The following is an 18269-nucleotide window of genomic DNA, read 5'->3' as shown; positions in this document are numbered from 1 at the left end:
ATTCTTCCCTCCCCTCATCCCTCCCTGTGACAAGTATATCCAAAAGATCCCAGTTAAGCGATACTGCAGCCTCTCTTCTGGCAAATGGCAGAGTAGGGTAGCTTGTAATTACTTGTTGGACCACACACTCTCATTTGGGCTTATAATGTCACCCACCAGGCTGTCCCGAGTGATGGGTTGGTGCGCAGAGGTGTGTTGCTAGAAGCTGGTTCATGGGCTTCTGTTGAATATATATATTCTGTACTTAGCATTGTGGCTACTCAGATAGTCAATGCAGTGATGTTTGCATGTGGAAACTCTCCTGAGGTTTACACCAGCAAAGAAGAAAAAGCAGCATCTCTCTGTGACAACAGATTTTTAAGACATGGGGACAGTTTTGATACCTCTTTGCGTGACTGAATTTTGAGCAAGTACCACAGGGCCGTGCTGCTCGTTGTCCTGCTGCTGCTGGGTGTGATGAGCCTTGGTAAGGAAGGTGAATCACAGGCTCTGAGCCAGCCATGAAGTCTCTCGGGGGTTTCTGGTAGGAGCTGGAGTGCTAAAACCAGTCTTTACCATTTCTTCATTGGATGCTTGGCAAAAACCTAAGTAAAGTTGTAAAGCAGGAAAGATACCCTGCTTAGCAGTTTGGAATGAAATCCAATAGTAATGTCTTCAGCAAAACCAGGAGCAGAACTAAAAAACCTAGATAGTTATTCCTCTGCATGTGTACATATAATGAATATGATAGATGCATGTTTTGTCTTAAATCGGCATTTTCTCTCAGGTTTTTTTTCTTTTTTTTTTTTTACCTGTGAAGGTAACAGATGTTTTGTGGCTTAGTTATATATTGCTCAGGCTCAGGTACTCAGTGCTCAGTGTGCTGAATGGACCTGGCCTTGCATGCTGGGAAGGCGGCTGCCATGAGTGGGATAGAGTGGCTCTGAGGAGTGCGGCTGGGGCATCTTCAGAGAGGGGTTTCCAGCTCTGCTGCTGGTCCTGTGTGCTGCAAGTGATTTAAATCTCAGGGCCTCGAAGGAGCAGAAGGGTCTGCACCAAACATTGCAAATCCAGCTAGTAAATACAACCATAGCTTTGGAACGAAACAATTGGTGGATTCTGTTATTGCCTGACTTCTCCGAAACCCCTTGCAAGCTGGACCACTTGCACAGCTGCTATACATCGAGGCTTGGGTGCCTGTTGTTGGTCACCCAGGTCTGAAAATGCCTGGTTCAATTGTCAAAGCCACCAGACCACCTATAGTGCTGTATTATTATATGCTTTACATTGTAAATTATATTAGTAATTGCTATGTTCCAGCTATATGTATTACTGTAAGTTTTAAGTATACACAGGTCATCTTAAAATATTGTTTTCACTTCATGTATCACACTGAAAAGTAAAGATTTCTCACAACAATTACATTTAAGTAACTAGCTGGTATTTAATTAACCTGCAGTAGCATTGTATTTATATTAAATGCATTGGAGTGGAATGGCTATTATATTTAGTTTCTAAATAACTTTCTTGTCAGCTCATGCTGATAATCGGGTTATGTAGCATTATAGAATTAAGTACTGAGGTTTTTTCATTATTAGGACCAAGCATTTGAGATACACAGTCCAGAAAAGGGGGAACAAAATCACAATTGCTTTATTTGAAACTGATTTATTAAACCGTTTTTTAATGCTTGAAGAAAAACTTATATTTATGAGAATGAAAGTTTTTACGTATTTAGTATGCTTCATAAAATGAAAGACAGTTTATTGTATAATAAACTAAACATTTTAGCTTTTTTCTTAAATTAGAACTAAAACTTTATCTAGGAAAATATCATACAGGCTTCTACACCCCAAGATCATAAGTGAAGAAGTGCAAACTATGTGTGATCCTGTCAAATTTCTTTTACAAAGGATGAACATATTTTCATTTTGCCTCCTGTTAAGTGAATGATCTGTTGCTTCCTAGGATAGTGACAACCTCTGGTGGGATGCCTTTGCAACTGAATTTTTTGAAGATGATGCAACCTTAACCCTTTCATTTTGTTTGGAAGATGGACCAAAGCGATACAGTAAGAGATATATTTTTTGTTCTAATTTTAAGCCTGAGTTTGTAAACACAGTTTATCTATAAGAGACAGATGCAACCCTGGCAATGACAAAGTCACTTGTTTGGATTCAGTGACCATCAAGTTCCCTTAAAGAATTGCATGGGTTGGGAATCCTTTTTTTCTGTGGAATTCCTCTGAATTTTATTACATGAAAATAAGTTATTTCCTAGTGGAGTAGGGCAAATAATATAAACTTTGGATTTATAAAATTAATTTGCTTTGGACTCTTTGTGCTTGCACTCTTTGTTATTTGGTTTCCACAAACATTCAAGTGTTGAGTCTTGTGAGCAAAATTGTTCACAAAAAGGGAACTTTGTATAAAAATTTCAGTATTGTTGCTGGAAGGGCTACTAGATTTAAACAGGGATCACAAAAAAAAAAAAATACCAAAAAGCTATATCCTAGCTGGTGTAGATAATCATTATTCCATCAGCTGTGTGGATCTATGCTGTTTGCACACATTAAGGACCTGCCCTGGATATTGTCTGAATAGCAGTGGAAGTCTAGAACGCTCTCAATCAAGCACTAAATGAAAGCTTGAATAAAAGTGAAGCAGTGGATAAATCTGATGGCATTGGTATCCATTGCCTGCATACACTGAGCAGAAAAAGGGGGTAAAATTCATTGAGCAAATTGTTTGAAGTGAATAATTCACTCAGCTTTAGCACTAAGCAAGAGAGAGATAAGTAAACATTGAAAAACTGCATTGCCAATTGTTTCACTCCATTCAGAGTGACCCCTGCTTCATGGTGACAGCTTGTGCTCTCTGCTTAATGTTCTGAATCTTGCAAGGTTCTTTTTCGTGAGAGTGATTGATTGTCAGCGTATCACTCACATACTTCTAATTCCTTTTATCAATTATCTCAGGTATTTATTTGACAAGTGTTGCCTTCTCCTGGAGAAAAAATAACAGCCACTTTGAACGCACGTTCTGGGATTAGTGTTGACAGAATTACAGTTTCTTGCCTTTCAAAGCAAGTGATAACTCTGTAAAGGTCCTCAAATTACAGCCTATAGCAACGGTGGTAACAGCTGATCTGTCCTGATTAGGTTGAGTCAACTTGTCAGATATCAGATTTGCTAGTTGTGTTATCAGTCCAGAAGGCACAGATACATCAGCAAAAAAGCAATTAATGTCCAGTTAGATCAGCGGGAGTTGTGTTTCTGGAAAACAGTGCTGCATATGAAAGAATTTGTCAAAGAGTAAAATATTCCTGTTGTCACAAATGCTTGATAATGGTTGTACTATCTGTAACTGGGACAGTTTGGTACGGGGCAATACTGCAATTCTTAGCATTGTTGCTGATAAGCGTGATTGAAAGATCAAATTACTGTAGGCACGTTTTTAAAAGCGACTAGTACACAGGATTTTTCCTCTGGAATTTTAATTTCTGGCCTCTGCACAAACTGTTGTTGCTTTTGGTGTTATTCTTAGCATCTGGAATTAAAGCTCAGCATTTAGGGCTCTTTCTGTTCATTCACATTTCCTTTCCTTCCTTAGTAAATATTTATGTAATTCTGAACTACAGTATTAGAGATTCTTTCTGACACGAGCAGTATTCCTGTTTAGTGATGCTCTAAAGAGCGTGCTTGAGCTGTTCCAGCCTGGGACTTCCATTGCCATCTCAGCGGGCTTTGAGGGCAGCCTTGGGGGTGCCAGGTTGTCCGAGTCCCTGCTCAGGGACACCTCTGGTGTTTATTGGGGAGGGTACAGAGTGGAGGTTGTGTGTTAAGAGCAACCCTCTCTTCCTACCAAGGAAGTTTGTGTCCAAAAATATGTCCAGGAGTTGAGAACAGAGCAGTCTGCTCTCTTTTGGGTGCAAACATTAGCAGAAAATTGCTTCTGCCTGTAGCAGGTCCTTGCTGAGCACAGACACCTGATCGAGGTCTCTGTTCTGCCATGCACATACTCCATTATGACCATGGAAGGTCTTGACATCTCCCAAAGATCATAATGTCACCGAGTACCTTTATTCCAACAGTGAAATCACTGGCCAGTAGGCTGGAGATCCTCTTAGATGAGCCTGAGTATGCTGAGTGGTGGCAGCACCAAGCGGGGAGTTTTGGAAGAGGTGATGATCTCCATCCATGCTGTCCTCAGCGAGACACCTGCCTCCTCACCCAGCGTGCACGCTCTTTAATATGTAGTGGGCATTAAAAACATTCGGAGCTGGCTGAAAGAGAAGAGAAAAACCAAATTGCTTGCTCTTACTCTTGCAGACACAAACGGTAATGGAGGGAACCAAGATTAGGCCCTAGAAAAGAGAAATAGGCAACTGTTGAGTTGAAGGTGATGAAAGATGCCGACCTCTTTTCCTCTGCTTCAGGATTCAGCTCAAAATTGCCTGCCTTTGTCTTGCTTCAGCCTGTGAGACATTTGCTTACATCTCTGACATTGGTTGTGGCTGCCACCTCATTTTCTTTCCTTTGGGCAATGGTTCCGCCTCTCTTTTGGGAACTAAAATATCCTCTTTTGGAGCAAACCAATTCTAGAAAAAATCTTTTGGGGGGGTGTGTGGAAGGACAAGTAGTTTTTCGTTGGCCACAATTTTTCTCTGAGTTATGGCGATTTCTAGTCCTTTTCTCTCCTTGTTCTCGGGGACTATCCGGCTCTTACCTTAAGCCACCAGAGACAAGGAGGAGCATGGTGTTTTGCCCCAGGTTCTTTCTTCAAAGCCCCCACACGTTGTGGGAGGCTGCTGGGAACTTGCATATTCTCTTCTGCTCTTCTCTAATCTTCACAGCAGTCCCCAAACCACTCTGGTGGCTTCTTTTCCGTACTTGCTTTAAACTTTTCCTTTCCATGGGTTTCCTATCACAGCCCATATCCCAGCTGGCTCTCTCTTCCCTCTGCTCTTACCTGGACAGCCCAAGCCCAATGCAAATGTGAATCAGGCTTGTAGATCGTTGTTTGTGTAAGTGTTAAGATTTTAAAAAAATACTATTTTTACTTGCCTCCTGTTTCTTTTAACTTTTAATATGCAGTTCTGTCCAAGAAACTGTGAGAGTTGTAAATTCACTTTTTTTACTTTTTTTTTTTTGTCTCAGAAAACTAAGCTGCTAATTTAATGTCATGGCCCTAAACTGAAGCTTTATGAAAAACAACAAATAATTTTAGGCCTGCCTTTCACATTATCGTGTTTTACAGCACACCTCTCTATATTGAGAATAAGCGTTTCTCTTCCCTTTGCTAGTCTCACTGTTGGGCCTACGACTCTCAGCTTTGAGATTCTTTAATTTGTAGGCAAAAATAGATACTGGTCAAAGTGGGGATTTTAAATCACTGGGTTATGTTTACTTTACTTGGCACAAGCACTATGTGCGGATACTTGAGCTGGCTTTAAATGTGCCTGTATATCTGTATGGCACAGCATGTAAAGATACTTACTTATGCCCTGGGAAGAGTAGAGATCTGTTCTGTGATTCACCACTGTTAATTAATTTGATTGCCAGGTTTGTTAGACCCAGACCAGTTATCTTTGCAGAATGTTATTCTGCCTCAGATAGATGTGCACTTAAAAGCCCAGCTCAACTTTTCATGCAGAGCTTCTGTGTCAGACCCGAAATCACTGCTGTGCCCATCTTTGCAGCTCTTCTTGTCTTTCTTCAGTATTTTATTTCTGTAGATGTAAGAACTTTACCTTCTGCAATTCTTCCTCTCTGGTACAGCATTCCCGAAAGAAGATACTATGATCTTTCAAATGTCCACTGAAAATGTGTGTTTTTCTCCTGCTTGCTTACACCCCTCAGCTATTCTTTTGGTCTGCTATTATCTATGAACCCTACTCATGTTATTAAATTGTATGTTGAAATTGAGTTTTAATGAGAAACATTACAGAAAGAAAAAGATATATTTTAATGTAACAGAGGTGTAAATTGTGTTTTCTCTACTCTGGCTTTTTGGCTACAGTGAGATGGAGAGAAAGCTCACACGTTCCAATGCCTAAAGGCAGCGAAAGAGTCCCAAAACCAAAGAGATGCTACCTGTTTTAAGCTGCGTCGAATTATATTCAACAGAAACTTAGAAGTAAACCTGTGAAATTCATTTTACAGTGAGAGAAAAAAGAAATTTGCTTTAATTTATTATGCCCTGATTTATTGGGTCAAGAAGTAAATAGGATTTAAACAAAACCAAAAAAACCAAAATATGCCTAATGGAGCAATTTCCCCCCCCCCTTGTTGTGGATTCGTTTCCTGTTAAGAGCCTTCTATCCCTGTAAAAGAGTAAATACTAGACTCTGATCCATTGTTGCCCAGGTTCTTTGTTTCTTAGAGACAAAATATTTCCCGAACAGATAAGAGAAACAAGTTTGATTGACAGCTCTTAGCAGAGTCTCATCAGCTGCCGCGCTGACAGCCTGGTGATGCGCACGGTGCTGATGTGGTAGGGACTGACAGCTGATTGACAGCCCAAGACTGTGGAGACAGGAAAGATGAAGCATGCTCAGTAAGAATAATGTGCAGTGTTTATGCAGCACTGCAGAGAATGGGAGCTGGAAAGTTAACTCTTTCAGAGCAAAGTGAGCGCAGAATGGATGCAGTTGCCAGCGTACAAGAAAAAATTAGAGCTCGTCTACGTTTCTGTTCACTAAATGCTTTCTGTTCACGGAGGACCTATAATACACTGTGAGGAAGCAAAAGCATGAGGTTCACATTTGTAGCTGTAAAAAAATTTCATGTGTGGTAGGTATGATGGAGTCCTCAAAATGGATTTATGTAAGCCTATAGATATAGAATGTATTGAGGATTTTAGGCACTTTTAATGGGTTTCCATCACTCAATTTTATATGACAATTGCGTAATGTTACACAGCAGAAATTTCAGAAGTAACCAGTTGAGCTCTTTTGCTCTGTGTATCCCTAGAAAAATATAGTGATTCCAGTTTTATTGTTACTCTGAATCTGTAGCTGATAATTGAATATGCATTTTGTGTTATAATTGCTACTGCAGCTTGCGTTTGGAATGTACAATATAACTATACCATGCTTTGCATTTTATGCATTTATTGTTCATCTTCTCTATTTGTTGCATGAACCCTGCTTGATTTTTCTTCATTTATTGATTTTTTGATAACTGGAATACTAGAGGTAGAGTTTTCTGGGCAACAGTTTTGCGCCAAAATCATCAGCTTTAAAGTGCTTATCGAAGTTTCTCTGTGTGCCTTTAGAATATATTACATAGGTGTATCTTAGACTTTACTACAAATTATGTAGTGAATACACAGTGAGTGAACCACAACAGATTCATTCTACCTTTGTGTAAACTTAGTACCTGTTTAGAACTTGTGTGATACTGGTAACTTTACAGCCCTTTGTTGGATAACTTCTGCGGGAGTAAACAGTGGAAAGCTACGTCTAGTGGGCACTTCTTACAAGCAGGGAACATAGTTTGGGAATAAACAGGCAAAGTTCGCCACATATTACCCACTTGCTTAACTATTGTCAAAAAAAGATGCTTTCGAGAGGCTAGCACGGTACGTTATCATCACCCCAGGTTTCTATAAAATTGTCATCTGGCTTCTCTCACGTAACTCTTACAGAGAAAATCAAATTTGCCAAGAGAAACAGATTGTAGTATTTCCAGGAACAGGCTCGGAATTTTTCCTTTTATGTTTTTTCCCAGAGAAATCCCAGTCATTAAACATGATTTGAGCATTGAGGTACAACAGTAAATTGGCCTAGCTTAGTTAGGGAGACAGAGTATTCTGTGTGACTGCCTGGTCTGTCTTTATATACCACTCTTCTAGTGTTGTTTTCTTCATAGATTCTTGGTAATACTTTTGAGATTAATTTCAGAACAGAGATGAAAATTTCTTTAAAATCAGGTCTAATAGATCCACAGGTGCCTATGAATCACCACTAGCACTTCTACCCCCCAGTTAGTGATCTCTAGTTGATGATTACTTCTTAAAATTAGTGTTTTAAGGAGTTCTCAATCCATTTTACATATGCTCTATTAAAAGTGTATATTAATGATTTTTATTAAGAATATAAGCAATGCCCTAGCAAGTCAAATGTGTTACAGGTGGCTAAGTGTTTTACACCTATGCACTTGTCTTTATCACCCAAACTTCTGTAAGCTCATCAAAGAATAAAATGAGATTTGTTTGACAAGACCTATTTTACATAAACCCATGTTGACTGGCATTAATTACATTCCTTTCACTTCAATCTTTGTCGGTTAAATTCTGTATAATTTTTTTCACTGTTTTGTCTGGATTGATATCAAGCAACTGTATTATGTTATAGTTACCTGACTGTATAGTGTCCCTTCTTAAATATCAGCACAAAGGTGCTGAGTTTTTTTTAATTCCCTTGGTAGTTCTTTTTTTTTTTAATTACTATTTTATAACACGAGATAGAAATGTGCAAAAAACCCTCTTAGAACTGCTAATTTTAAAACATTTACTCCTAATAGACACTATTTAAGACTTACCTGCTGATGGACTAGGGAGCACTTTTCATCTCAAGATCAACATTCTTTCCAAAAGTAGAACAAAAAAGCTTTTTATATATTGATGTTAACAAATTTCCTGTTTCCAAATTAAATTAAGTTTTGAATAAAATTCAAGGTCTTTCTTATTTTCTCTAGCCCATACAGTCATGGATTTTTCACTGCCACCTTCAGCATCTTGTTCCAATATTTTGTATTTCATAATGTGTTTTTACAGAATGTTTTCACCTCTTTTCTCTTTGCTTTTACGTTCTATGTTCATCTTAATTATCAGGGTTTTTTCCTTCTGATTATTGCCTTCCTTTTTCTACTAACTTTTTTGGCAAAGTTGTTTTCTTTCTCACCGTATAGTTGGGGCTTTTGGATATCTTATCAAGTCTTTTTAACAGGTTCTTAATTTTCATGGATAGTTTTTACCCATATTTTGTCCCAGTCAGTTGAACTTTGGTCAATCCACTATTTTGAAGCACCAGCTGTATGTCTCCTATTGATTGGGATTGCCTTTTCTTTGTCTGTACTGAATGCTTATTTTGGATGGCGTTTGTACGGAAACATGTGGTCTGATTGGAGAGTGTCCAGAGGAAAGGAAAAGTCTTGAAAATAAGTCTTACTGTGAAAAAGAATATGAGTTGGTCAGTCTACAGAAGAGAAAACATGGGGAAAAGGAGAGGGGAAAATGGGACATAGTAACAAGCATATCAAGGAAAGGCAAAATGTTCTGTTTCTGTATCTGTGATGAGCAGGAGAAGAGATGCTGGACTTAAATTGCATAAAAATAGTACATTGAGGGGTTAGTTCCTACCGGTACGAAAAATGAGGTGCTGGAACAGATTCCCTGGGGAAGCCATGGAGCCTCCACCATCCAAGGGGCTGTGTCTGACCCACATCTGATTCCCTGGAGTCACTGGATCCAAAGGAAGTGCCAGCTTTCAGCCCCCAGCTCGGTTCGGTCTCAGCCATCATAACAAATTCCGGAATTATTTTCTCATCTTAGGTGCTAAACTTTTTGTGATTAAAAACATCCTGCTATTTCTCATTTTTAACAAAATGAATAATGTTTTTCTAATACTGCTGGCTATGCAAGACTTCCCACACTAATCTTCCACCAATTTCCTTCATAACATGCATTTTTCTTTTTCTCCATACTACTGGCAGGTGCCAAAGGAATAATTCCTTCTAGTTCCTGATTTGCAACCAGTAGATATGAATTAGACCTTCACCTCTGCCTGCTGCAGGCTTGTTAGTTAGCATAATATTCCTGCGCTTCTGAGTTACCAATACCTTTAAAATACAAAAGGTCTTCTTTACTGTGAAGTGCCAGCCACCTGCAACACATGTGTGCATGCGTGTATGTACACACGCAACCCCAGTTAGGAGCTCCATGGGAAGGTTTATGATGAAAACTGTCCCATCGACCTCTTGTTCAAATATTTTACAAATAAATATAAGATTTCAGATGTCTTACACATGGGTATTTCATTCTTCTGCTTGTTACTAAGCATGTTATACAAATCAGTGTCCGAGACCCTACGTCTGTAAAATGGCACCTGGAAAAGGGCTACTAAACTCCTAATGTGAATATTGCACAATTATATATAGCCTCTAATTGCAATGGCACACCAAAATCCCAGTCAATCAGGTTGATTCTGCTGTTGTATAAACAGATTAAGCGAAAAGCCCTCTTTGGGAGAAATCATAATATAATAGGACATGGTGCGTTATAGGAGTCTAGGGTCCATTCAGAGAGCAGGAAGAATAAAGGCAAAATTAACATGAGAGAATCCCAGTGATTTATGGGCTTTTCCCCTGCCCAATACAAATAATCCCTTTGTTGTGGTTGGCTTGGGTTCACCCATTTGGTCCAAATTATGTAGCGTTCAGTTCTTTCTCTCTGTTGGAGACAATGTTAATAAAATGCTGGAAATCCATGCAAAATAATGGAAATCAAAAGCATTTTAGACCAAAATACTAAAGAACTACTCACTATCACAAACCCAGGGTAAACGATATCTTTCTTTGCGTAGTGTGATGGCAGTTGTGAAGAACTGGTCAGTACTTTCTCTGTTTTGCTGAATAACTGGCAGGCAGATCAGTGTTTGGCTTCAGATGGCATCAGTACATTAAATATAGATTGTTAAGGTTTTTTTAAATTTGTGAAATAAAAATGTTGATATACTAAGGTATTTTAAAATATTTTTGATATGAAATTGAAAATATGTGGTTGTTACTACTTCAACTTTTAAAGTTATCAGGTGATTTTTAAGATGGTCAGTTAATATAGGTTATGTCCTTGCAGAAAAATGTTCTAACATACTTACAGAGTTCCTGTAAGAAACAGGACTCAGTCTGAATATTCATCCAAATCCAGAATTATATGTATCTTTCCCTTACTAGTTTTAATTCTGCATTTTTCGTTTTCTTTCTTTTCTTTTATTACACTTACATTGTTTCTTTTTCAGAAGTGAAACAGCCCACTCTGTGGATGACCTAAGCCATACCACAAAAACCTAGAAACTTTGTGGCAGAGCGTATTTTCACGTTGTCTCATTTCTAGACCAAAGAGAGACATTTAACTAAGTATAGTAGTTTTACCCACAACCGGTATAAACTATAATGCTTTGGAGCATACGTACTGCCTGAAGGTATTAGAAACTAAGTTCCTTTTATAGAGCACTGAGTAACTAAAGAGTGGATCATCAGACTTTTTTCTTCCCTTTTTGAATCCTCAGGTGTAGGTGAATCAGAATATCAATCCTAATGGGTCTGGGAGCTTTATGTATGTTATGATAACTTTGCAATAATTTGAAAATTCTCTATTGTGCATATACAGTTAACACTGCAGGTATGTGGTGTTGCAGACCTCACGGCTCTAGAACACAGGCAGGACAAGGCTTGTAGGTGCAGGTGATCTTTTTAAAGTTCAGATAAAAAATTTGCTGCAAAATAGGATCTCTACCCAAAAATTTAATCTCGCAGGCATGTATGCACACACAAATAGAACACAGTCAAATATGAAAATGTGCATCTGAATATACTGTTGGGTTTGTTACACAAATGTGCATGTTTGTGTTTACTGTACAAATAAAACTTTAATAAAACTTTTACATAGAATTTCAATGATGCGGTAGTGCTGTTCCACACGATGCACCTTATTTTTAGGCACTAGCTATTTACTGTAGTGCAATATTTTTAAATGGCTTAGGAGAACACAATATGCAACATCACCAAAAATGGAATTTTTATAGAAATACATTTTAACCGGGTCAGCTGCAGCACCATGATTAGTAGAAATTGAGCCAGAAGCTGACTCTGGACACTGAGATACTGTTCCCAATTCCATATTGGAAGTTTCCTTGAATTAATGTAGTCATGATTTTTTTTTTAAAGTCTGCTGTGTATGAGAAGGCTGAGATATTATACAGTGGCTATCGTTCTTTATCATATTGAATTCTGCACTCCAAATTATATTACCTTTAAAATGTTGCTGACATTTTGCTGTTCCACTATTCTGATCCTTACAGCTTTTATACCATAGTAGTTTAAGTTCATTCCGGTGCATATGGCAGTGTAAGCAGTAGCTTGCATTTCTTGTTTCTTTTCTCCTTATTTTCTCAGAGAAATGGGTTCCTGACGAGTATTTTTTTAGGATTTTTCAAGATAAATGTAGCCAATATATACATACTATTAAAAGTTTACATTAGAGAGGACTGTTTATAGGAATATGTATTGGATTTGGAACAGAATGATTGAGATTTGTGATATTCTTTTCATTTTGTGGAGTTCAAACTGCTCTTCTACTGAACTACTGTGAATGTCCTGTCTCCTGAAGGACATCGTTCAGTGCTCAGCTCTGCCTGCACAAAATGAAGTGCTAATCCAGGTCCAGTAGTCCAGGGCTGCTCTTTTCTGAAGGATCTTAGCTCCAAGTCATTGAAAGTAAGTGTTGGTGCCTTGATTTTATACTGTATGGGAAAGCTAAGAGAAGGAATACTGGCTAGCTCTGATGCACTAGAGGTGGTCTGGGCTGCTGAGGAGATAACGCTACAGCACGTGGACTTACCTGCAACCTTGTGGTTTCACTGTCTAGGTCTGTTTCATTACTGTCACCCAGACAAGACACGTGGGTCGTCATTCACTGGTTGAGAAAAGTTTATTGCTTGCGGGCATTATCATGTGCAGCTTAGCATTGGACAGGAGTCCAGGTGGCGTCTCTTCCATACCTTTATGCCAGAATGAAGTGCTGCTTGTAAGTGTTCCTTCAGCCAAAGGGGCTGTACCTTGACTATGGTGTCTTGAAAGGGCGATTCCTTCATTATCAGTGTTGCCTTTTTCATACCATTCAGCTTGAAACAGCTGCTTTTCTTAGAAAGTCTTAGAAGGTCTTAGAAGTTTACCTTTTTGGACATAGTGGAGGAACGTGTGCAGAGAAGCATCAGTGGACAGCCGTCTGTTCAGCAGCAGCTTTTGAGTCAACACCAGTTGGGCAGTTCACTGGGTGCCTGAAAGTAGATGTTGACCATTTTGTTGTATCTTTTAAAAATCCATTACTGCTCCCATCTCCATTTGGCTATGAAAAAGGCTTTTATATACAATTTTATCTAGTGCAGAAATATTAGAATACTGTGTAATTCAATTTTATTTTTGTCTTTAATGTCTGGACCTGAATTAATAGGGCATTACTTTTCATCCTGATATAAATCTTGTTCCTTTCATTCAGATCCAAATTCCTTTGTAGTACATGATTTAATTCAGTAAAATGAGGTAAAATGAAACCCTGGTCCAGGGAGCATTAAACTAACATATTTTTGGTGGCACGTGGTACCAGCAGCCTGCTGTATAACTGTTTGTGTTTCCCTTACCTCTTTTAGTTGCTCAGAGACTAAAACTTTTTTCACTCTCAAGAACCAATATTATCTGTATTTGTTTCTCCTCTGCACTCCCTTCCTCCCTTTCAGACTTAAAGAAAATCAGTTCATCCATTATTAAATGAGATTAGAGAAATTAAAAATACACTTTTCTTTTCTAAAATCAAATCCCTATGATTTTTTTTTTTTTTTAAGCAGTCCCGAACTCAAACTAGTTTGGTATTCCCTAACTGAGGATCAGTGCTTTCTTTTGTGGCAAATTAGCTTTGATTTGACAGCTATTTTTGTTTCAAGATTGTATGCACACCAGCTTTTCTGCTGAGGCTTGGCTCTTAGGGACAGTTGCACATGCATGGCTGGCTATGCATCAAATCCTGTAATCCAGAGGGATGCTCCAGGTCATGGTTATTTAAAAAAAAAAAAAAAAAAAACAAAAAAAAAAAAGATAAAAAAGTCCAGGCAAAGAGAAATGTTGAACCAGAACATGGCCTTGCACCGAGAAAATATTTATCGAGTTGGAAAACAAAGGAGTATCTGCCCTTTCCAGACTATTCTGTTTAATATTCTGCTTCTTTTCATCATGCATGCACAACTGAATTGATTGAATTGGTCACTAGTTTTAGAATGAAAATGAAATAGAGGATATCTTATACTGAGAGAAGGGTTTAACTTAGCTTGGTAAAATGTGCATGACCCGTTATGTGAATTCATGTACTACTGCAGAGAGGTAGGGAGAAGGTGCTCGAGTAAATAGAGAGAAAGTCTGGACAATACATTCCAACTTGGTGATCCAGCATCTCCAACCACCTTAGAAAGGTAGAGTTTGTACTTTTAGCACTCTCAGGGGCAGCTTGTTGATTTAAGGTTATAATCTGTTGTGCTAGTAGCTGGAGGCTACATCAACATTATTAAGCCATACAGTGCAGCAGGAGAGGATCTGGAGGGCAAAACAGCTCATGTGGAGGACATGAGGTCCACAGGGCACCTGTCTTGCAGAGGCTTACTTTGGACTAGTCTGGTGAACTGAACGCCTGTTAATGGCTGGCGTGCATTAGGTGCATTCCTGGAGTCCATCTGATTCCTCTTGTGTGAAGGGAATCCAGTTTGTGAGCTTGGAGACCTCTCCACAATCCAGATCGAAGCAGGGTGATTCGGCCACTGGCTTCAGAAAAGCAGTCCTTAACTGAGCTAAAAAGTGAGTGTGAATTTAGCTCCGGAGAAGGAACCCCTTTGTGATAATGCCTTCATTAGGCATCCTTCTAGGTGCCATGTCTAGCATCCTGGATAAAAAAGGTGGTTTAATTTTAGTTCTGAAATAATTTATAGCATGGAGGTAATAACCCTCTGCTCTTCTCCCTTGCTTCCAAAAAAAGCATGTTAGTCCTGGAAGAGTCTGTTCTACATACCCAGCACTGATCATGTTTCTATGATAATGCTCTTCTCTGGTCTGATGGCAATTCCTCTTCCCCAAACACCTGCTTAATTTTTTTTCTTCTAGAGATGTGCAGAAGGTAGACTATGCAGCACGTTGCCTCCCGCCCTTTTCACCTGTTTTAGTCTTTGTGAGGTCTGTAGCCTTGCTCTTCAGCTGTGTCTCTGCCCCTCTGGTGCTCCTCACCTCCCTCAGGGGAAGCCGGTAGTCAGGCTCCCAGTAGTTCAGTTTTTCTCCTCCACACCCAGGTACTTTCCTCATGTTGGGTCAAGCAGTTAGCCCAAGCTGACCGTCCTAGAGGGCTAGGGAAAGGAAATCCCATTGCTCAGGGAATGGGGTCATGCGTGTGTTTGGCACACTTTGAAAGCCAGTCTTGCATCCCAAAATGCTTTCTTCTGAAGCTTCTTTTCCCCCATCAATTCTCTTTAATAATAACAAAGATAAAAGACCTATTTAGAATCTAATGGTGTGATTCGACAGTGTAGAGCTCAGATACAGTAAATACAATGTTAGCTGTTCCTTGCAATAACTTTTTCAAAAGAAAGTAACCAATATGTCAGTAGAAATATTGTGGACTGTCATGACTTCAAATTAGTCTTAATATACCTTGATTGTAGAAAAGTGCACACATATATCTAGATTGTAGTAAATTTTTACACTTTCAAATTCATTTGTGCAAATGTATGTGATCATGTAATTACAGTCTGCATTATTGCAATACAGATGCACAGGGAAGCAGGATTAAGATTGTGCTGTCAGCTTCAATTTGAACACCCCCTGGCATCTGAACACTGCAATGCAACACTGGCTTTGGGTGAAGCTTTTGCTGCAGCTGCTAGAATTAGGATCAATGTCTGTTTCTCCTTGGCAAGTCACTGCTATCCTAAACCCAGGTATGTGGACCTGGTCATTCTGATCAGTTCACTGGTCACCCACAATACACCAAAAAAAGTATGTTGTGGAGTATGTTACACTGGAAAAGGCTGCCCAGAGAAGTTGTGGATGCCCCATCCCTGGAGGTGTTCAAGGCCAGGCTGGATGGGGCTTTGAGCATCCTGGTCTAGTGGAGGTGTCCCTGCCCATGGCAGGGGGTTTGGAACTCGATGATCTTTAAGGTCCCTTCCAACCCAAACCCTTTTATGATTCTATGATTCTATGAAAGGAGGAGAATGTCAGAATTTGTTTTTTGCTTTTTTGTACAATGTATCATGAGGTAGTCATTCAAGTCTGTTTAAGTTGAATGATTGTTTAAAGACATTTTAGTATCTACTGAAAGTGCTAGTTGATATGGAGAGACAATAAACAAAAAATATTATTTACAGAGAGCATGTTAAAGCCATTTTTAAGCAAGGGTTTAATGAGATAATATTGGCATGTGAGAATTTTCTGGCTTGCACATCTTTCTAATTGAGTATTCCATTTCTGTCACTTCTTTTTTAAAGTAAGGGTTATTGCAATTGCACGGCATTTATAATTTGTCCTTATGAAACTGATACATCTACTCACCAGACCGTGACACATTTCTCTAGACCTGTTGATAAGATCTAAACTATACTACTTCTGTGTGCTTTGAATTTGCAAGCAAAAGTCAGCAGGAGTGAAAGGGACAACCATGAGTCCTCTACCATGAAATTTTGAAACACTTTTAATATTAGAGAAAAGAGCTGGGAGCCGGGATCAGACAGCTGTGTTACGATAGTATGTACAACTTTTCATGTACATATTACCATCTGATTTTCATTCTCACTGAAGAACATTATAGATTTTCTTTTTTTTTTTGCAAGCTTTTCAAGTGCTTATGTCTTTCACTTTTCCTTCTTTATAGTTATACTCTGATTTTTGTCACTATTTTACTTTATAAAAGGCGCTATTTGACATCTCTAGCTAGTTTAGTTATTAAGGCAGGAAGCAACAAGAAAATAACATCCTAATATTCTCGTTATATTCAAGTCAACGGTGTTTGGGCAAAGCAGTGCTTTTAGTTCATGCTCATATGCCTTACCTATGCAAAGATGAGGCAAAGGGGCAAAGACCAGAAATTTTCAGAGGCAGAGAATGCTTATAGTCACTTTTACAGGTGTTCATGTAAACTTCTCATTAATATATCCATAACTGCCATTATATACAGCCTTTTGAGGAAAAGTAAAATCACTATTAAAAACATTGTGCTATGTATTTAGAGTCTTACCATCGTTTTTGAAACTTATTCATGAAACTTACACTTCTGCTTTTTCATAAAATGATTATTAGTGTTCCCAGATTTCTAGCCGAACTGACTTGGTAAAATGTGGTGCATATATAGCCTTCCTATTTGAAAAGCAGGCTAGGAAAGATATTTGATTGATTAAACCTACTATTTCAGACAACATAGCTGAACATATTTTATGCAAAAATATTAAAATGCATCGTTCTTCTAAAACAAAGATAGGCCAAAACATCAGTAATTATAAGAGTCTTTATGCAGGTTCACAGCAGTACAGCGGTTCTCTTTCATTTGATAATTACCTTGTTAAGCTAGTGTCCAGCTAGCTCCGTATCTTTTAAAGAGAAATAATCTTCTCATTAATTCATGGCAGACTCCAGCACTCTTCATCAAAATATTGGTCTGGAAATTTAAGTGAGTTTTACATTTTCTGGACTGCAGTAAGCAGCTCCTTCTTAGATTCCTGCTGGACCATTTGCCACTCTCTTTTTCCATTTCTTATCTCTACTATTAGACTTAAAATTATGCCATACTTAGTTTCCTGTGTTTGGATGAGTTCTGCCCAGCACTACATAAATGGCAAGAACTCCCTGTCTCAGTACAAACCAGAGTATGTGATTATTTTTTTTTGCCAGTCCATTTCCCCTGTAACTTTGTTAAAATTTAAAAAAGAGCAATATATACCACCTTTTTAACTCATCACATATTTTTCAAGCTAGAGAAGATGTGGTTCATTTTGCAGGGATAGCAGATAGATAACACAAGAATCCTTTAACAAAACCTGTAAAAGTTTCCTTGGGTGATGTGAGAGTGGCTACAAATCCTCAAAGGGAAGTTTCTTCCTTTCTTTGATATTTCAAATGTAGTTCAAACTTGTTTGGTGGGATTGCCTAAAGCTGTTGGCAGACTTAGATCAGTGGAAACCTTTCTTAAAAGTTGCATTTTCTTCTTTTTCTTCCTCCAGAAGAAATCTAACTTCCTGTTTCACATCTTAGATGCCTCGTGCTCACTGAGAATAGCAACAATCAGGTTTATCCTGTTGCTGAACTAGCTTAAATATAGACATCTACAAAGACAGCAATAATGAATCTCAGCTAATATCCTGTTTATTCTTACCGAGCTTTTGTATAGATTCCTTTGCTGTCACTGAAGATGCTTTTATGATTTCTGTAATGTATTTCTCTTTCAAAACAGCAGAGAAGCTTTCATCTGTCTGCCATCATTACT

At 38.5% G+C, this 18269-nt stretch overlaps 1 protein-coding gene across 6 annotated transcripts in view; it reads left to right on the top strand.

The window, feature by feature from the left end:
* Window positions 1-18269, top strand: part of LDB2 (LIM domain binding 2) — a 221922-nt gene that overhangs the window by 76184 nt on the left and 127469 nt on the right. For all 6 annotated transcript variants that reach the window (XM_074148378.1, XM_074148374.1, XM_074148377.1 and 3 more), the window contains exon 2: window positions 1948-2050. In XM_074148378.1, the coding sequence (XP_074004479.1) occupies window positions 1948-2050 (103 nt within the window). The remainder of the gene's footprint in view (window positions 1-1947; window positions 2051-18269) is intronic.

Source organism: Numenius arquata, chromosome 5, assembly GCF_964106895.1.
Source record: "Numenius arquata chromosome 5, bNumArq3.hap1.1, whole genome shotgun sequence".
Classification (NCBI taxonomy): Eukaryota; Metazoa; Chordata; class Aves; order Charadriiformes; family Scolopacidae; genus Numenius; species Numenius arquata.
Note: the sequence above shows the minus strand (reverse complement) of the source record. Positions and strands in the feature narration are given on the sequence as shown.